The sequence below is a fragment of the Perca flavescens genome, chromosome 19 (assembly GCF_004354835.1).
Source record: "Perca flavescens isolate YP-PL-M2 chromosome 19, PFLA_1.0, whole genome shotgun sequence".
NCBI lineage: Eukaryota > Metazoa > Chordata > Actinopteri > Perciformes > Percidae > Perca > Perca flavescens.
Genome location: NC_041349.1, coordinates 20,546,219 through 20,566,441, shown reverse-complemented (window position 1 = coordinate 20,566,441; position 20,223 = coordinate 20,546,219). Strand labels below are relative to the sequence as shown.

Below are 20,223 nucleotides of genomic sequence, written 5' to 3'. Positions count from 1 at the left end.
TTGCTCTTCCTTGAAGACCAAGCTCTGTCCAAAGGTAAAAAGACAATTTGCCTGCCAGTGCTACCAACCTAACCATTAGACAGAACCAGGCTAGCTGTTTCCCCCCTGCTTTCAGTTTTCAGTATTCTTGCTAAGGAGGTAGAGAGGGTGTCTTTCAAAATCAAGGTTGGCGGTTTGATCCCCAACTCCTCTCTTCCGCATGTTTTTAGCAGCCCGCTGCTTCTTAGGATGGGTTAAAAGCAGACGTCAAATGTCACTACGTTGTGCTAATGATTGTATTTGACCATTGACCAATACATTTTAAGCTAAACTCATCACCTGCTTTCGTCTTCGCTTCTAACTCTCTGCAAGAGAGCTAAAAAACATAATTTCCAAAAATGTCAAAGTATTCCTTTCAGCCCAAAGATGAAGAATATGCTGGATTTTATTGTCTTTTCTGTTTACTGTGTTTTTTTTTTGTTTTTTTTTGTCTTTCAAAGTTTACTGTTAAAACATACTGTATAACCTCTATAAACATTCATGATACTTTGACAGTATTTCTGACCATTCTGGTTGTAGTTTACTTGCCCTTTGCTAAGACGGATCATGGTGTGTCTGCTTTTAATAAGGTTATGGTCTCCTGGAGCTCGAGACAACTCCTTTAACAACCTGCGCTATATATGGGGAGGCTTCGCCTACCTGCAGGATATGATGGACCATGGCATTATACAAGCGCAAACGTCAAAGACACAACCCCTGGGTGTTTTTGTCCAGCAAATGCCATACCCTTGCTACGTGAATGACTCGTGAGTACAAAAGCTTTCATCTGTCAGCATGTGATTAGTGAAAGAGGAAGGATGTATAAGCAATAAAATGTGCCTCACTCTGGGGAGTTGCCACTCACTACCACCACATAGTTGAGTTATGGTTTTAGCAGTCATTTATTACTTCCAGATTACCCTTTGGAAACTTCAAGATGTTCCGTTATTTGTCTAACTTACCCTTTTTTTTATGTCTGTGTTGCTCGTCTGCTGCTGTCTTATGCTATCGCTGCTCACAGGTGAAGGGACAAAGGTTGGGAACTCCTCTAATAATGTCAATGTAAAAAGTCAACCTAGCATCCTTAAGGATGAATTTAATCATGAATCAAGGGTCAGCAATGTAAAATAAATGAATGAAGGCAGCAAGAGGGAATGAGTGGGCCAAAACTATTGATTTTAGTCAAACCACAGGAAATTCCTGAATAGTTTATGGATGCTAAATTATTTAAGCAACCACCATGAGTCCCTTCCTTGTATTTCCGAGGCATTTAATTCTCCGCAAAGTGAGTGTAACGTACCTTACGTCTCACGTACATAGCTTCATCATGAGCAACGATTGATAACCGGACTCCGTCTGTGTTGTGTATGTTTCCATTGATAGCACTGGCTTCTACCATGTTAAATCATTCACCTAGGGACAGAAATGATGCGGTATCACTCTTAATCTTCCACAGCAAAGATTTCCTCAGAGTCTGGGAAATAACTCCCATCCACAAAACATTATGATCTTCATTAATAAAGGAAAAGCCCAATGATGCCATCAAGAGAAAAGATAATTACCAGGGAGATTTAAGTCCAACAACACAATACGCCCCTTTCAGTAGACACTCCTCGTGGGAAAACGCAGTTCCACAGATTAGGGATCTAATTTTAAAATTGTATGTGCTTTGGATAGCACAGAATTTAGAGTGTTTGGATCAGCATATTTAAAAAAGCCAAAGCAAGAAGAAGCATGACAATTCTGACTTCATATTGAAGATGCATTTGGGCTGCTGATGTTTACATGTTTTGAGTAATAATAATTAAGTAATAATGCCCCATTCTGTACCACATGTTTGTCTTGGAGACATTGGAAACAAAGAAGACCTAGTGCTATGAAATCCATGTTCAAAGTAATTGCTTTATTGATATGGCTTTCATCATTTGGGGTTTCTAGTGGTTCTTATATTCTCATTGTGGCTTTAACATTAACTGGAGCTTCACTGCCAAAACTTAAAACCAGATTCCAGATTCCTCCATTTTCTAGTAATACACAGCACTATCAGAGGTTGAATGTTAAATATGGAGCATTTCTGATAGGTTTTCAAATAAAAAGCAGCAATTTTTTGCCTCATCATTTGCAGCTCATTGTTGTGATAATGATCTGTTATGGTACAGCTTATTTGCTAATGCAGATGCTATTGCCTCAGTTTCATCTTCCTAACACAAAGGATTAATAATTACAGAAAATTGGAGCCATAAAGCACTGCAATAGTCCCTCCTTCATTTACTCTTTTGCCTGCCTAGCCATTTGACCATTTCTATAAATTATTAACACTTGAAAACTGCTATTTCATTCATGAATAATTGAGTGAAATAACACAAAGACGGACACTCAGGAAACTGTTGCAAACTGCATCATTAGTTTCTGTAAGGTATATAATCACTTTCTTTTTTATCTTTCTTTCAATTAAGATTTATTGATCCCGCAAGGGGAAATTACATTTTTCACTCTGTTGTTAGTTATAACACACATTACACACAGGCCCGAAATAACACACACATGCCAGGACCTCCATATGCACTAATGGAGAGATGTCAGAGTGAGGGGGCTGCCCATTAAAGGCACCCCGAGCAGTTGGGGGTTCGGTGCCCAGGAGGTGAACTGGCACCTCTCCAGCTACCAGTCCACAAAAACTCGAAAAAACCATATTTCTACTTCACTGATAAACTTCAACTAGCAAGGTAGTATTATCTGCACTGACCTCAATACTGCTCAACACTCTTAACATCAGACCTGCCTTTGAAATAATATAATTTTTCCGTTCTTCATTTCCTCACTATAATGCACCCGATCAACTACCATCCGGGCTACCATAGCTGACCCTGTTGGCATTTCAAACTTGAGATAATCGAACTGTATTAGCCTCCGCTGTCTTCGTATTCACATTGTGCACAGGCCTGATGACGGTGTGGGATAAAACCAGACCCTTGCAGGGCCTGAAAGCACATAAACTGGCCCTTTATCAGCGACCTGTGCACCATTGCACGCTGCTGAATCAGAGGCATCTCTTGTTTGGATTATGATTATGGCTGTGCTCCCCATCAGTAGGTCTTTTAGATTCACAAGGGCTTGATGTGAGATCTAAGGCTGCTTTCAGCAATACATAACAGGGCCGCAGTAGGCGTGAGGACTGTTCAACTTAAGGATGTGAGAGGAATGTGGTCTTGTCCATTTACACCAGCTAATTAACCTAATGTGGGCACTGTTTGTACTGAGAGTGGGCGAACAATTTGAGCATATTTGGGACATCTGAAGCTCCTAACAAGGGAAATAAGCTGTCAATGTTTTGTTTCATGTTTATAGTGCCTCTGCTCTCTGCAAAAGAGACCTGCTGTAGTGAAAATATTCCCTGTATGACTGGCCACACGTTGAAAGACCCCTTTGTAGCCATGGCCGAAAAAAGGGCTTATAATATATTGTAGATACTGTATTTTATTTATGCTACACGGATGCTAAATGGTCACAATACAAAGCCTGACTGTGTAGCAAATCATTATGATTAGTGCTAAAGCAGAGTGCGCATTTAATAAGAGCTATGCATTAATTATTTTGTTTATTCATTAATTTAACCCTGTGTGACATTTTTCAAGACCTGGCATTTAATGGCATCAGATGGAGGCCCCAATGGCAGATGCTGCAGTATTCATACCACCCAGGCACATACAGTACAGTTCTGGTGAATTTGCAATTAATGTAAAATATATTTTTCACAATAGTTTCAAATTGTTTTTTTTTTTCCCTTTTCAAACTGAATGGCATTCAAGAATCATTTGGATGTATATAAGACATTTGGTTTGCTTTTTAATTTTTTTAATTTACATTTTTAAACTTGGGGTTGCGGTTACTGAAAAACAAATGCAAACCGTAGGCACTTATGTCGGGCAATTTTTTAGGCTAATCTTAAAAACAATATTTTTGTTAAATGTAAAGAAATAAAATGCATGTAAAACTGTGAGTGCTAAATGAAAGACAAAATGTCTTGCTTGCTGAAGGACAGCTGAAAGTCTACACATCTTCTGACTTCACCTTAGCTAAGAAGATGATGCTACAAAACACACACAAATTTGCACTCACATGTTGCACTTAAATGTGGCTCTTTGTAGTTGCCTTATTTGAAGCTAATGTACTTGTACATGATTCTTGCTGTTTGGAGTTTGTAACTTTATGGTTGAATGCACTTATTGGATGTCACTTTGGATAAAAGCGTCAGCTAAATGAAATGTAATGCTTGCTTTCATCTCTCACAGGTCTTGACCCCACTTTGGTATAATTCCATGAACAAATAATGCTTTCAATTTCTTAATATTTATCCGGTTATTAATATTTATAGAATTATTTAAAGAAAGGACTAATGGAAGCAGTGCATCATTATCAATGGTTAACAGTTATTATGTTTCACTTCTTGTAAATATATAGCTGAGTTATGAATTTGGCAATTGTTTCTCAAAATGTTGCTACACTGTTGGTTCATGGAATAATACTTCTTTTTATGGATGTGATCTTGCTGTTACAAAAAAAAAACACGGAATATGGGTTCCTAACTACTCTTTTATGTCGTAACCGCAGGCACATTTTTCCTGAAGCAATAATTTGTACCAGCAATGAGCTGATCCACATTGAATAATAGCGTCTGTTCCCTTCAATGAAATGCTCATTTTTAGCCAGCTAAGGAACTCAACGATATATTTGCTCAGTATGACACAAGAAGCATAGAACGCCAACCTCTGGGGAGGATGCGCTCTACTATCTCTCGATTCACTGAGAAATCAGTCTTCTAGCTTCCCTAAATTTAGGTCAGGCTGCCAATGTAACTGGAGCCCCGTAAGAGAGACCTGCCGGGAGTTTTATTACTTAAGCACCCTTGATCGATCAGCAAATATATAATTCAAGATCATCTGGTGGCAAGGTTGTCAGTGTCAGACACGGTGTGCATGACTGATCTCTCCCCCTCCAGGGCTAGAAGTCACAGAAGGAGTTAACTCACACAGGCTGTCAGCTGTTACAGAGATGTAAGGGTAGAATCGGGAGCAGATAATACCAGAATTAGTATTCAACCTGATGCTCTTGCAACTTGAGGCTGCTTACCTCCCTAGAAAAAGGTGCTAATGTAGGAGTTAGCTTTATTTGTTGAAGTGTATTGATTTCAAGCTCTTAAAGTTTGAATTCCGAGTCTCAAAGAGGTTTTGTTTATTTATGTAATCTTGTAAAAGATTTAGGTTTGAGTGCTCTCGTTCTGAGCTTTTAGAAACTCTGTGTCATCCAATCCTTTCTTGCTGCTTATCAAGGCCTCGTTTGAAAGTGATCCATCCCACGAGGACAGTTGAAGTGTCCTCGAAAACAAGTCTGTCCCCCTCTCATTCAAGTTCTCGTATAACTGAAGTCCCTCTAAGGTCTCACTGGAACTAACTTAATCTGTTTGTTGTGTTTGCAAGACCATCCACTACTTTCATCCTCAGTTGATTTATTGACAAAACTCTCCATGCTAAACATTATTTTGCATACACTGAAACTTAAAACGAACGCACTTGGTACCATTCAAGTCATTCACTTAGATGAAAGCTGTCACAGTTCGATAACAGGAAAAAATTTGAAAGAAAATGCGTTTGAAAAGTAGTAAGATTAATAAAAAACCACTTACCGATTCAAAATCACCTTCTGTTAAAAGCACTTACGCGAGCCTAGCTAGCAATTAAGGAAAGTAGATGTTTGAATGAACTGTTCTCATTTGGCAGGGATTTAAAAAGGGCTTTAAAAAAACTTTTCCAGAATCAAAGGACCAATTAATTTTATGAAAATGTGCTGGCAGTGTAATTTGGTCAGTTGTGTATGTTAAATACCTTGAAAGAAAAGCATCATTCCAATTACTGCAAATTCACTTAACTTTATACATCCGTGCTGAACAGTGCTTTGCTTGCAATATATCCCCGGTATTTATGGAATGCACGCATATGTGATATGTGAAATCTATACTTTGTCAAAATCCATTTGATATCTCTCCTTCACTGTCTAATAAAGCAAAGGAAGCACTTTGTTGTATTGGCAGAGGAGAAGATATTGACGTGGCATTTGGGTGGCATTATGAAGCCAGTTTAATATCGCCTTATTGTGTTCACATCACATCATACATCATCTGTGGCATGAGGTGGAGCACTAAATGGCTTGTTTGAGCTGATGCACCAGGTTTAAGAAGGTTAGCTGCATGTGAAAATAAAAAAACTCCTCAGTGGCATTGAGTCCATGAATATAACTCAGATTGTCTTGATTGTCCCTCGTGCTTATAACATTTTCAGTATCTGCAAAACAGTTTCCATTTTCTTTTACTTTGCTGGAGCAAGTGCAAGTAGAGATTGCAAAAGGCAACCTTTAAAATAGAGTAGGCATGTAAAAAGCTCATGCTCTTTTTGTCTCTTTATTTTCAATTAATCTTCATTTCTCTCACAAGTCAAAATATAGTGAAAAATGCTCATCGCACTCTCCAGAAGCCCAAGGTGATGTCAGCAATTTGACAGTTTTGTTCGAACCGCAGTCCCAAAGCCAAAGATTTTCAATTTACTGTCACATAAGACAAAGAAAATCTCACACTGAATGTCTTTCAAAATATGACTTAAATGTAATAACCTCTTACCAAAATAGTATTATTTTTATTTTTGTACAATCATGTGAAGAAGAGAGGGACATACTGCAAACTCTTCAACAGTTGTTGGAGCATACTGGAAAACATTGTTCTTATTCACAGTTCAACATTTTGAGTAGTCGTACAGTAGATCTTCATATATAGACATTAATCACAGAATACCCAACATCTATATACACATGAGGAGTATGCAGCAGATTAAAAGCACACCCATCTGGCAGTGTTAACTTTGTATCAAAGACAGCCATGTCCATATATTCTCCCTTTGTCAATGTGCAATCCTGACATCTTTTGATTGTTTTTTTTGTTTTTTACAACCAGTTTCATTCAGAGTATTGGAAACATCCTCCCCATGTTCCTGGTGCTGGCCTTTATGTACACTGTGTGCATGACCATCAAAAGCCTTGTGCTGGAGAAGGAACTCCGGCTCAAGGAAGTGCTGCGTGTTGTTGGCATTCAAAACGGTGCGCTTTGGTCTGCAAGGTTCACAGAGAACATTGTTCTGCTCGCAGTTCCCTGTGTGCTCATAAGTGTCATGCTTAAGGTCAGTGGAAAAAAGTCACTCAATGGAAAGTATCAAAACACAAAGCATACAATATGAATATAATGTGTGTATGAAATGCTTTTTCAGTCATATTTTGTCCCCAAATAGGATTTATTTTGCATAAAAAGTTGTGTTTAAAGTCCACTTTTTTGTTTGGTTTTTCCATCGGTGTGGGAGAATTGCAGCATCCTCAATGTGGCTGCATCTTCTTGTATTAAAATAATTTTAAGTTAAACTCTAGCCTTAATTTCAGCTTAAAAAAAAAAAAAAAAAAAAAAGATAAACATGAGAAAGATTACATTACCGCTCATCAAATACAGCACGTCATACAGGTCAGAGAATTGTTCATGCTTTGTGTTTTGGTATTTTTGCCTTCTATTAATTATCACCCAATTAATGAGCACAGAACCAAATAATTATCCGTGATTCTTCGTCGTTCTAATTAATTGAGCATGCAACCAAATCTGCAATTTAGTCAAATTAAAATCATGGCAGTAGTATTGGCCCTTTATTTCCTGTTATTGCATCACCTCTTCTTTTGTGTCTTATCAATAAGGAAGGCTTCTGTTATGTAATTTGAGAAGTGAATTATTGATACTGTATATTTCCATGATTGCAATGAACATGTATTATCTTTGGCCACTCTGCACTTTGTTACAGTATTTTAAAACAAATTTGCTGAGCAATTCAAATTAATAACCGTAGGTGGGAGAAATAGTGGTACACCAAAGACCTCAGGTTAAGAGAGGGGCACTAGTGTGTGGGCTGAACTGCCTTTTACAGCCCTGCAGTTTTTTTAATCCACGGCTCTGATTTGTATGAAAAAGTACGATAATTTACCTTGTGTGTTATGTAAGACAAATATCACAAGACAAGATCAATATATGGCTTGTTTTTTCCTGTCCTGACTAAAACAAAAGTTAACCCTTCATGAGTAATTCAAAGCACCGTGTTTCAATTTATCGTATCCGAAATGTCACCTGACTTTGAACTCATGCATAATGTACACAGGTTGGAACAGTAAGAACAATACTTTAGACAAGCAAAGCCTATACCTTCCCACCACGCTCATGATGTATAACGCACTGTAAGTACAATCATCTAAATTGGTTTTATTCCCAGAAAAGAGGTCAAAGAAAATGTGAACATTTGTTGTGTGCAGTGTGTTTTTTTTTTTTTTTTAGCAGATGTCTACATACTGGAAATATTGTACAGGTTGTGATTGTTTTTTAGTTGTTTATATACTGATCCCTCTGTTAAATCAATGATTTGGTGGGATATTATGGACTTGCTTATCTGTTGGAATGATCCTGCTAAAGGATCAATGAGAAAAGATGCACAAAGCACTGCTTTCACAAATGGGAGACCCGTTGCGCCTTAGGTGACACACGATGTGGCGATTGGAGTAGACCACATCCTTCAACAGTCCCTTGTTTTGCAGGCGATGTTAATGAAATAAAAAGGATGGTTATTTTAGATCTGCCTAATCAATTTTCGCAGTTTAATTGGGAAATGCGGCTGGTAAATAAAAACTGATAATTGAACAGCTGGGTAAAATGTAATTTCCCATCAGCCTAATATGTTTACAATTTGTTGATAGCTTGCAAACATTAATAACAATAAATTGAGTTAGTTGAGTCCCTTGGAGGAGCAACTGCAAACACAATGTGTATTCAGATCACAGGCCCATTCTAAATGATAATTTCACAGCCATTTTCAGCAGATTAATAATAATAATAACAAATCAAATGGTAATTATCATAAGGTTGTATCTGGATTAGGTTTGACAAAAAACAGTTGTGTTATCTGCACGCGAGTCCTCTGTCATTTTACATGTGTCTTCTCTTCCATTATGGAGGAGGTAATGCATTTATTATTTGGCATCCAGATTGATGACATTTCACTGTTCCCACGTTTGGTTCCAGTCTCCAACCAGCTCAATCAAGGTGTTTGTTTTTATGAAAACAACACAAATCAGTGATGATCTATACACATTTGCTTTCCCAAACAGTATGTCCTTGTGTTGAGAACGTGAGACCGCCTCAAATGCTTTGTCAATCTGATTAATTTCTTGTGCAAATGACAGCGTCAGAGACCACCGTCACAGTTAGAAGACAGCTATTGACATGTCATCAATCACTCACGTACACAGGACTAAAATAAATTAGACACTATTGATCCATAAATGGATAGTGGTGAAACATTATAATTACCTTAGGACTAAAGTCTGATTTTGAAGTACTTGTACTTCACTTAAAAACTTCCATATTATGCTACTTTATATTTCCATTACACTTTATAGTTTAACATTTATTTGGCAGCTATAGCTAATTGTATAAAATATGATACATTGTTCATTGTAAGACCGCCCTCATTAGATAAAACATTCAAATGCTTACATATTAAACGTAAGCAGCTTAAATACTTTCATTGAAGTAAAATTTTGAGGCAGGACTTTTATATGTAGATTTACATTCTGAAATTACTACTTTTACTGTTATTTTTTCCTCTGAGTGCTTCTTCCACCACTGACAGTGGTTCACACAGTGCTGTTGAGAATGTTCAACAGCACTGTCACGTGCAACTGCTTTTTTTTTTTTTCATCACCATTATAATGAGAAGTCTGACAGTTACCGACAGACTTATCCCCATTTACTCCTGGTAATAACAAGAAATATGTATCTGAAAGTCTCCTCTGGAAAAAGAAAAAGGCACGATAATCAAAGTGTAAATGCATGCAGAGAGCATTGCAATCAGAATGCTTATAGATTGCAGTGTGATAAGATCTCAGCCAGGTGTTAATGCATTCTGCACAGTTTGGTTACATTTTAAAATCTTTTTTTTAATATTAACAATGGATCAAATGGCCCTGTCTATGGGAAAAAGGTTGCTTATACCTGTAGTGATGAACCCACAAATAGTCATCAGCCTTCCCTCAGCTCTACAGAGCGCTCTAGCATCTTCCAACTCATTATTTGGGTTTATGGCCCACAACGTTACTGTTTAGGTTCAGTCTCACCGCTGCCATCAGTGCCGTCTCCAGCAGCAGGCAGCTGTTTTTAGTAAGAAAGCTCTAAAAACCCACTGTATGCTACCTGCTTGGAACCAAACAGCAGACAGACAAAGTTAGCAACTAGCTGGTGATCGCAGTAACAAAGGTCCTTGGCCAAATGAATGCTGACATTGCTCCGTATATCTTAGCAAACGTTTGCTAACATATCAACTTTATAAGTTGATAATACGTCAGTGTTGTTTTTACAACTTTTTCCACTGCCCCCATGTGGCTAAATGATTAGGTATAGCTAAGCTTAGAAGTCACCCAATCTTGCCTAGTCCTGCTACCTAAAAGGAAAAGTAAGTAGACCCCATGTAGCAACATAGTTTTCATTGACCTGATATGTTTGATGACAAGATTGCCCACCTAGTTTGCATATTGAGATCCGATCATAATGCTGGCAGAACTGCGTTATCAGTAATTCTGATTAATATCTGTATAAATGTAAATGTCTGTGATCAGATGTCATTATCCAGATACAGATTGTATGTTACTACCAGATGTATGTGGGGTTATTGTCTTGTCTGGTCTGGGCTCCTCCACCTTTCAGGTTCCTCCAGTCTCTGGCCAGCTCCCTCCCCTTATTCATGACTTTAGCCTGGATCTACTCAGTGGCCATGATCGTTAAGGGCATCGTCGCAGAGAAAGAGGCGAGGCTTAAGGAGACAGTGAGGATTATGGGCCTGAGAAGTTCCATCTATTGGCTGAGCTGGGCAGTATCAAGTGTGCTGCCGTTGGCCATCAGCGCCCTCCTCCTTGCCCTTTTACTGAAGGTGATTTAAAAAAATGATTTAACAATGATTCAAGGAGGACCCAGCGCTACTTTTGGAGAGTTTGGACTATCAAGTCTCATGGAGTAATGCGAATTTTGTTTAAAACAATGAAGATGTTAATCTGAGGAGAAAGCAAAGCACTAGAAGGAGATAATTGTACTTGGTGCTAGCACAGTTGTACTTGAGAGTTCATTTAGTCTGTGGAAATTTGGAAGAATTTCTAAAATGAACATTCATACAGCTCCATGTAACAGTGTCCTCTAAGGTTTTTAATCATAATTGCATCCAGTACAATAGCACCATTATCCCAACTGTTCAAGTACCTCTTTGAATTTGGCTCAGAGAAGACATCATGGTGTAATGGATGGATTCACGAGTAGCTCACTAAAATTAGAGAAGGGTCCTCCTTCAAACTGGCAGTAAAAGAGTGACATATTTAACGACTTTCAGATTATGTAATAGAATATCAGTCAACTGGAAAATGTTCAGGTGTCTCAGAAATATTGATACACCAGATATTTGAACCCTTTCAAAACTCTTTTACTCTGGCTACTGTGTTGTAAAAAAAATCTGCTATAATAATCATGCTTTCTGAATCTCTTTGTTTTCCTGATAAATAATCTGCAAGATAACCTCCTCTACCAAAACTCACATTTTTAACATAACATTCACATTTCTGTTTTTCTCCCGTCTTTTATTTGTTCTTCTGACACAGTATGGCAAGGTGCTACAATACAGCGACCCATCCGTAATCTTTGTCTTCCTGCTGGTGTTCTGCCTGGCCACCATCAGCCAGTGCTTCCTCATTAGCGTCTTCTTCTCTAAGGCCAATTTAGCAGCGGCGTGCGGCGGACTCCTCTACTTTGTCCTCTACCTGCCGTACGTCCTCTGCAACGCCTGGAGCGACGTCATAGGTTTTCAGGCCAAGGTTGTCGTGGTAAGTCTGTCTTTAGCTCTGACATGGTTTTTAATATCTTCCCCTGCTGTTATCATACATGAGGGCTGACCGTATTTTGAGTTTAATTCTTGTGTTATGTTTTTGCCACTATAATCACCCTTTGGCAATCCAAATTTCCATTTATATCCAAACAGGCACAAGTCTGATTTGATTTGGTGCTGGTTGTTATGAAAGCAAATAAATTTACTCCCAGAGTCAACAATACCTGTGAGAGGTTTGCCTTTATTGTACCTGCATAATTCTCCTGATAATGAGGTGTGTCTGCATGATGAATTTAGAGGTACCGTGAAATTTAAACTGAAAATCATTTAGGAATTGTTTTAAATATTAATACTGCTACCACGCATTGGTTCCCATTTGTTCTGACATATTTTTACACAACCCTGCGTCTGTCTAGTCTCTTCTCTTATGTAAATAAAAGTAAGGAAGTTGGCGATTTTCTCCTATCCTCTTAGGAATAAAGATAAATTGTACACCATTGCTCAACTTTCAGTGTAGCCTTTTTGCGTGACCTTTATGCCGGTGCCGGTATCATTTGTCCTCAAGCTGTCCTTTCTGCAGACAAAGACACACAAAATCTTGGATCTTCATTGCCGTGTGTGCGAGTGCATTTTCCCAGAATTTCAATCGGGTCGGGTTTTCTTATTTGCCAATTCCAACAATGCAGTATCAGATGTGGGTGGCCAAGGTGAACAGTCTTATGTGTCTTATTTAACAAATTGAAGTATTGACAGTCAATAATACACCTAACGGAAGTAACTACTGCTTTCATCTGCGGACACTTGGTAAACCTTGCTTTTGCCAACAAGCAGTGCTAAAATTGCTTGTCTTTGAGTTTGTCCTTAACAACTATGTCATTCTTTTCCTTTGAAAAACTTTTTTCAGTCCATTTCCTTTTACAGACTGCATGCAGGTTAGGTAGGCATTTTACATATAAAGCACTGCAAACCTTATTTAATCTCTACACAAAGTGCCATTGCTCGATCCTCCCCCGGCACTGAGATTTTTCTCCCCTGCTCCAACTAGATGGATCGCCCTCTAGCCCTCTAATTAGCATGAGCAATGATTCTCTGACCAAACCACTATCGTGTGTGTGTGTGTGTGTGTGTGTGTGTGTGTGTGTGTGTGTGTGTGTGTGTGTGTGTGTGTGTGTGTGTGCGCCAACTCCGATGAAACTACATCGTGCCAAGGCATACAAATTCTCCCCCACATTGTCCTTGATAATGAAGTCTTTAATCGGAACAGAATTTCAAAGATCACCTGAACAGTTTTTGATTGCAGCCGTGTGCCAAAGGAGACCTAAAGGTTTATCAGAGGGCCACTAGAAGATGGGTCATAGTCACAATCCAACTACCTATTTACTCTACTCTGACTAGTTTCTCCCTCTTTTACATCCAATTTCTAATGAGGTAGAAACAAGAAAGAGCCCAGAGTTTCTTTATTATTAGTTTCTTTAAGTACTGGAAAAATCCTGAGTCAAATGGTAATTCCTGCAAAATCATTTCAAACTTCTCAGGTTTTCCTTTGCTGAAATCAATTAATTGATCTATGATTTTGATTTTTGGCAGCTCACTTGAGCGTATGGCTTTTGTTTAAACTTTCTTTTGCAGTAATGGGACTCTTCTGACATTTCTAATATATAACATATTGTGTGTGAGTGTGTGAGTGTGTGTGTGAGTGTGTATGTATATATACTACATTTATTCAACTGCAGACAGAAAAGAAGGGAAATGAATAGCAACAAAAGCCCACAGCCGGAATCGAACCCAGGGGCTTTGAAGTTATATAGTATCAGCCTTGACCAATCGGATATCTCAATGCCCTACTGATTATTCTAAGAATTAATTGATGAATTCTTTGGTCTGTTAAATTAAAAGAATGGTCATCAAATTGTGAAAAATGCCCGTACAGTTTCTTGAAGTCAAGATGATGTCTTCAAATTGCTTGATTTGTCTGACCATCAGGCCAAACCCCAAAGATATTCAAGCTGCTAATCATCACGTTGGAGAAGCTAAAACAGGGGAATCTTAAAAAATGACTTAAACAATTACACGCTTATCAAAAGGATTGCCAATTTGCCCTCACTTTACTAATTAATTAATGGTATGATTATTGCAGCTCTTGCCCCCTCTTTGTTTTTCAAAATCAAATTCATTCTGAGAAACGCTTAAAACACGACAAAGAACAGATTATTACAGCTTTTAATGGACGCGTCTTCAGACACAAACTCATTTGTCTCTGTTGTGATCCTGTCCCTCATCCCAGCTTTAGTTGTCATAAATGTTCTGGAAAATGACTTCCTAGAAAGAGCTAGAACGCTGATCTCTATTCCTCTCAACGATGCTCCTTGTCTGCAGCAAGCTGAATGGTGGCTGAATCTGCAGTGTCGACGTGTTCAATAGAGGGGGCTTGTTTTGTCTGCTTCCCAACTCCTGCCCATTTCTCAAAAGCCAAATAAGTGGCTCCTGTGGTTTTGTCAGCCGTTCATACAGAGGTCAAGGATGGATGCCCCCTAGCCCTGTTGTCACCCCTCATCTACTGACTCTCTGTTGATTGCTTGTCAGTAGATGGGCACAGGAGGTTGCCAGCAGTGTTAGCAGCCAGGATAGAGGTTTGGGTGTCACTGCAGAGCTTTCTAGATTCTCTGCCTGGTAATGTAACGTTGGGTAGACAGTATACATGATTGTTTGTCTCTGAAGCTTCAGAAAATGCTGCTGCATCTGCCGGAGTGAAAATGCTGTGAGCAAATGAGGCGTGGTAAAACAGCTGGCGGGCAACATGGCAATGCAGAGTGATAGGCCATGGCAGATGATGTCTCACGGGCAAAGTATCATTTGCAATTTCCTACAGTGTGAAGGCTCGGACGAATCTTTCGTTTTCAGCACACTTTTTTTAGCCTCCATCTTTGTTCTTGTCTAAAATGAAGTCATTTTAAGATGTTCACAAAGGCAAAAACAGTGTAGAACTGTTTGCCATAACAGTTTATTGATCAAGTTATTGTGACCTTGGGTGGTAAGATTAAGTGATCACCTGAATGATTTGATAAAACATTCTCTAACTGGGTCAACCTCTAGCTCTAGTAAGAGCGTGCGCCCCATGTAGCCTGAGTCCTTTGCAGCTGCCCGGGTTCGAACCGGCCCTTTACTGTGTGTCGGCCCCCATCTCTCTCCCACCTTTCTTGTATATCCCATGTCACCTTCAAATAAAGGGAAAAAGCCCTCAAAAACACTCTAAACATTCTCTGACAGGGTTTACTCTACCTCACCTGGTAGAATTTGCACAGGTCCTTGGCAGTGACCCAGGTTCAAATCTGACCCATGGCCCTTTGCTGCGTTTTATCCCCTCTCTTTCCTGCCTGTCTGTACTAACTAATAAAAAAATAATAACCAAACTTTATAGATTTTGAATTACATTTTGGAAAATACACATCTGATTTCTACTAAGAATTAGATGAGAGAGAGAGACATCATTCTCATGTCATGTTAAATATGGAACTAGCCAGCAGCTGCTAAGCTTAGCTTAGCATGAAGACTGGAAACAGGGCAACAACAAGCACATGTTATATTTTGTTTGTTAAATCCGTACAAAAACTGGAATGTAAAAATTCACTGTTACACAGGGGGTTATGTGACAGACTATTGCTTGGCCCCGACTAGTTGCCAGGCAACCAGTGGAGACTCCAGGAAGTTGGAGTCAGGCTAGCTGTGGCTGACCGGCTGCTGGCTCCAACTACATATTTATCGTGCAGACAAGGAAGTGGTGTAAATCTAAGAGAAATCTATCTCTCAGCGTAAAAGAAAATGAGCATATTTCCCAAAATGTCTAACTACTCCTTTAACTATGGATGTTTTTATTTGCACATCTTTTATTCTCCTAGAGTTTGTTGTCATGTGTGGCCTTTGGCTATGGCTGTGACAACTTTGCCAAGTATGAGCAGCAAGGCATTGGTATTCAGTGGTACAACATCAAAAAGAGTCCAGTGGATGGAGAACGCTACAGCTTCATTGTGTCCATCATCATCATGCTCTTTGATGCTGCTTTTTACTGGGTGCTCACCTGGTACATCGAAAATGTCTTTCCAGGTATTCATTTTTAAGCAGATTTATTAAAGTATTTTGTTATTTGTAGCACTGCCATGTCTAAAAAAAGATGGAAAAATGCAAAGATTTGGTGTTATGCAGAATTTTCCCCTTTTGCGTAAGATGCCTTCCCTTAGCCCAACTTAAATCAATAGGCCATGCAGTCCTCCTAACAGGCTAGTCTTAATGCTTTTCTCATCAACTGTAATTAAAAGAGGGATTTGTGCCAGGCTGTCAAGAGGAAACATACACTGTTAAGTGCAATATTTCCTCAAGCAAAGCTGTTGAATGTGATTGTTCTCCACGCTTGATCCCAGGACAATATGGAATCCCCAAGCCATGGTACTTCCCTTTTACTGCATCTTACTGGTGTGGGACAGCCTCTGTGACTGGCGTTGACCACAACTTGCTGAAGGACTCCCCTGTACATAACGGTAAACGGCCAAATCATTTTCAATTTTCAGCTGTGGTGTGTATCCGTAGTGTAATCTACGCAGTTATTATGTATGTGTCACATTCTCAACAGCTCAGCCATGTACAGTACTAGAGGGAACATAGTTCTAATAACAAGTGTTAAGAAGTTAATTGGGATAGGTCGCAAACAAACATTAGCACCTTATTTGTCACTTAGGGTGATAATGGAGCTTGGCACTTTTTTTACCCTTGCCTAATCAGTAGTGTTGACAATAAGAATTAAAGGAATAATAACATACTTAATTTTAAAAAGGCACGTTTTTTTCAGTGTGTACAAATGTTACCAATGTAAACAAACCTTTTGCAGCATTAATAAATATTACTTAGTTTAATTGTGTTGTTATCTTGCGTTGGTCCTTACATTTCTGGAAGAAGGGCTACTTTGTTTACATTAGGTAATTGTGTAAAAGTCCTATCTTTAACGGATTTTACCTGCTTTTATGCTTGTTTTCTTTATGTATATGTGCGTGTTTATGAATGTGTTTTTAAAGAGTATCTGGAGAAACCACCACCTGGTATAAAAGCAGGGGTCTCAATCCGCAATCTTGTTAAAATCTACAAGACTGGAAAGAAGCTCGCTGTGGATGGACTGAGTATGGACTTCTACGAGAATCAGATCACATCTTTTCTTGGCCACAATGGAGCCGGAAAAACAACCACAATGTGAGTTGCATTATCTATTATTAGTGTATTTTCTAACTAATATAACTTGTACACAATGCCGACTGTGCTTTTGCTACATTAATTCAGTGGCTGCTTGCAAAGAGTGACATCTTCTGAGAGGACATTTATCACACAGTCTGATGTTGTGTTGATAGCGGGACTTATCTAATTGCTGTAAAAAAAAAAAAGTGGAAAGGTTGGAAGGGCTTTAGGATGACAGGAAATAACTGAAACCCAGTAGCCCAGAAAGAATGAGCGAGGTAGAGAGCAATTGATGCAAGACTAAGGACTGAAGAGAAGACATCCGCTCTGAGCATCTGTGACGAAACCTAACAGAGAGGACAGAGGAAGGACTCTGTCAGACACCGAAGCTCTGTGTAGATGCATCTCCACAGCAAAGTTTCTATTTATGTATGAGATGCAGTGTTAGAATTGAGTTTGTGCTCATATATAAAAAAAAACATCAAGTAAAGTTTTTGGAGCTATGCAAAACCAACCAAAACACTCAATATTGAATATTGTTGAAGTGTTTGTTTTGTCTAAATTGTTAATATTATACTTGCACTATTTTATGATCTTTTGTTTGGTGTTTGGAAATTGTCTTCCCAGGCTATAATTAATTATACATAATTAATGGCCTGAGACCGAATACAAGTTAATGGTGATGATACTGTATGGATAGTCATTGCTCCAAATGCTCTGACAGCAATACAGCACTGGTTCCATCTGTACTTATTTCTTAGTAAAAATATCTTTTATTTTCCTTTACCTTTCCTCTTTCTCTTTATGAACATTCCATTAGAATATGTTGATAATGTAGGATATGATGACTATTGACATGTCTATTGTTTAAATGGAGCTGGGAATATATCTAATTTACCATTATGTTAACTAGCTGCTTCTAAGTTGAAGTAACTTTCCTTTTGAGTGCTTTGGCAGCTCTATAATTATAAATTAGTTATCATGAGTTTAAAATCAACAGCCTTGATTAATCTCTAAGCTTGTCTTATTTATGTCTTTTTTTATTTTCTCTGTAGGTCAATTCTGACAGGACTGTTCCCACCTACATCAGGAACAGCGCTCATCAACGGATATGACATCCACACGGACATGGACAGCATCCGAAAGTACTTGGGAATGTGCCCACAGCACAATGTCTTATTCAATGAGTGAGTACATTTAGCAGATGCATCCATGTTCTCCACTGGTTATTGGTATAATCATCATGTTTAGCTTCTGGTGTATTTAAAAAAAAAGAGAAGAAAGGGAGAAAAGGTCATTACACTGCAATTTAATAATATGGCTAACGAGGGCTCAGTCTTGGCTTATGTTTCACATCTACAATTATCCCTTTCCATTTTTCTCTTTAAAAATGAAATGAACTTTGCTCAATCCCTCCACTAAATTTCTTCTAATGGCATCATTCCAACCATTATTCAGTTTTTTATTTCACCTTTAGAGTCCCCCTCTATTTCTCTCTCCCCACAAACTGATTACCTGCAACTCGACACAAGTCCTACATCATAATTATGGCTAAGCACCTGCAAATTACTTTCATTAATATTAATCCCAGACAGTCAAAGCATCTATATTAAGTAGGGTAAAATATTCATGCAAACATAGAGATAGATATTGCGTCATATTATGATCCCACCTGTGAGGCAGTTAGGATGAAGCTAAAGACTTTTCTTCACGTCGGTTCACAAAAATGCACTTAGAGTGGAGCCGGATCATCTCGCAAGATGCATAAATGTGACATTTTGTTCATTCCAAACACTTACATATGAATAAGTGGCAGCTGATGGCTTCTATTGTCACCCGTGCCAACTGACATGTCAGTCAAATGGGCGTTATATTATTTTCACCTTTACAGGTTGACAGTGGAGGAGCATATCTACTTCTACGCCAGGCTGAAAGGATGCAGCCACGATGAGGTGAAACATGAGATGGACCAGATGATCGAGGACGTCGGTTTACCACATAAGCGGAAGGATCTTGCTAAGAACTTGTCAGGTGTGTCTGTATGTGTGACATGTTTTGGATGCGTGTATTTCTGTGTCTGAATGAAATTATGCAGAGATTTAAATTTCGTTTTTTGATGTGTTCATCAGTTCCTGTGCTCGGTGCATTAATTTCCCCTGAGGAGGAATATCATCTGTAGATTATCCTTTTTATTCAGGATAAAGCTGCCCTGTTATGCCCTTCCACTGCCAGCACGTGTGCATGCAGCTGTCTCAACGTACACATGCACTGTACCTGTGTGTCACAGCTTGTAATTCATTGTCTGGGGGGCATGAGCAAGTCCTGCTTGATAAATTGTCCTCAGTCACGGATTGCTTGTGAGCAAAATCACTGAAATATGACTTTCAAGGTTGATCTATGCTGGCATTTCCACTACATTAGCACTACATTGAATGCATTTTGAAGAGCTTGCTATGAGAGTGGAGACTGGAATAACCTAAGCAAGGTGTATCTACCTCACTGCCATCAATCATTTTACACCATGCAAAAGACCATAAAACCTGAAGAGGTATATCTTGACACATTTAGTCCTTAATCAGTTCCCAATATTGTGTCCATTTTACATCTGAAACCTAACGTTGACAGATATTTGTGTAGGATTTGTCACCTATTATAGGCAGAATTCCCAGGACAAAGATGAGGATCCATTTCATGTCAACTGCAGTTTTCTAAAAATAACAAAATAAAGAAAATAAAATCACAAAGACAAAATATATTACTAGGATACTGTACTTATTGTTCTGTGTTCTAGGTGGGATGCAGAGAAAGCTATCGGTGGCTATAGCATTCGTCGGCGGCTCAAAAATCGTCATCTTAGATGAACCTACAGCGGGAGTGGACCCCTATGCACGCAGGGGTATCTGGGAACTGCTGTTAAAATACAAACAAGGTATGGAATTAATAGTAAGAACCAAATCTCCACTAAAGGCTTTAAAATCCTTCATGTTTGTAATTAACA

General features: G+C 38.7%; 1 protein-coding gene across 8 annotated transcripts in view; it reads left to right on the top strand.

Annotated features, from left to right (window-relative positions):
• The window catches only part of LOC114546160 (ATP-binding cassette sub-family A member 1), a 206,636-nt gene that overhangs the window by 96,701 nt on the left and 89,712 nt on the right, over positions 1–20,223 (top strand). For all 8 annotated transcript variants that reach the window (XM_028564839.1, XM_028564840.1, XM_028564843.1 and 5 more), the window contains 9 exons: positions 609–785; positions 10,847–11,069; positions 11,785–12,006; positions 15,905–16,109; positions 16,424–16,540; positions 17,072–17,243; positions 18,281–18,412; positions 19,117–19,256; positions 20,017–20,154. In XM_028564839.1, coding sequence (XP_028420640.1) covers positions 609–785; positions 10,847–11,069; positions 11,785–12,006; positions 15,905–16,109; positions 16,424–16,540; positions 17,072–17,243; positions 18,281–18,412; positions 19,117–19,256; positions 20,017–20,154 — 1,526 coding nt within the window. The remainder of the gene's footprint in view (positions 1–608; positions 786–10,846; positions 11,070–11,784; positions 12,007–15,904; positions 16,110–16,423; positions 16,541–17,071; positions 17,244–18,280; positions 18,413–19,116; positions 19,257–20,016; positions 20,155–20,223) is intronic.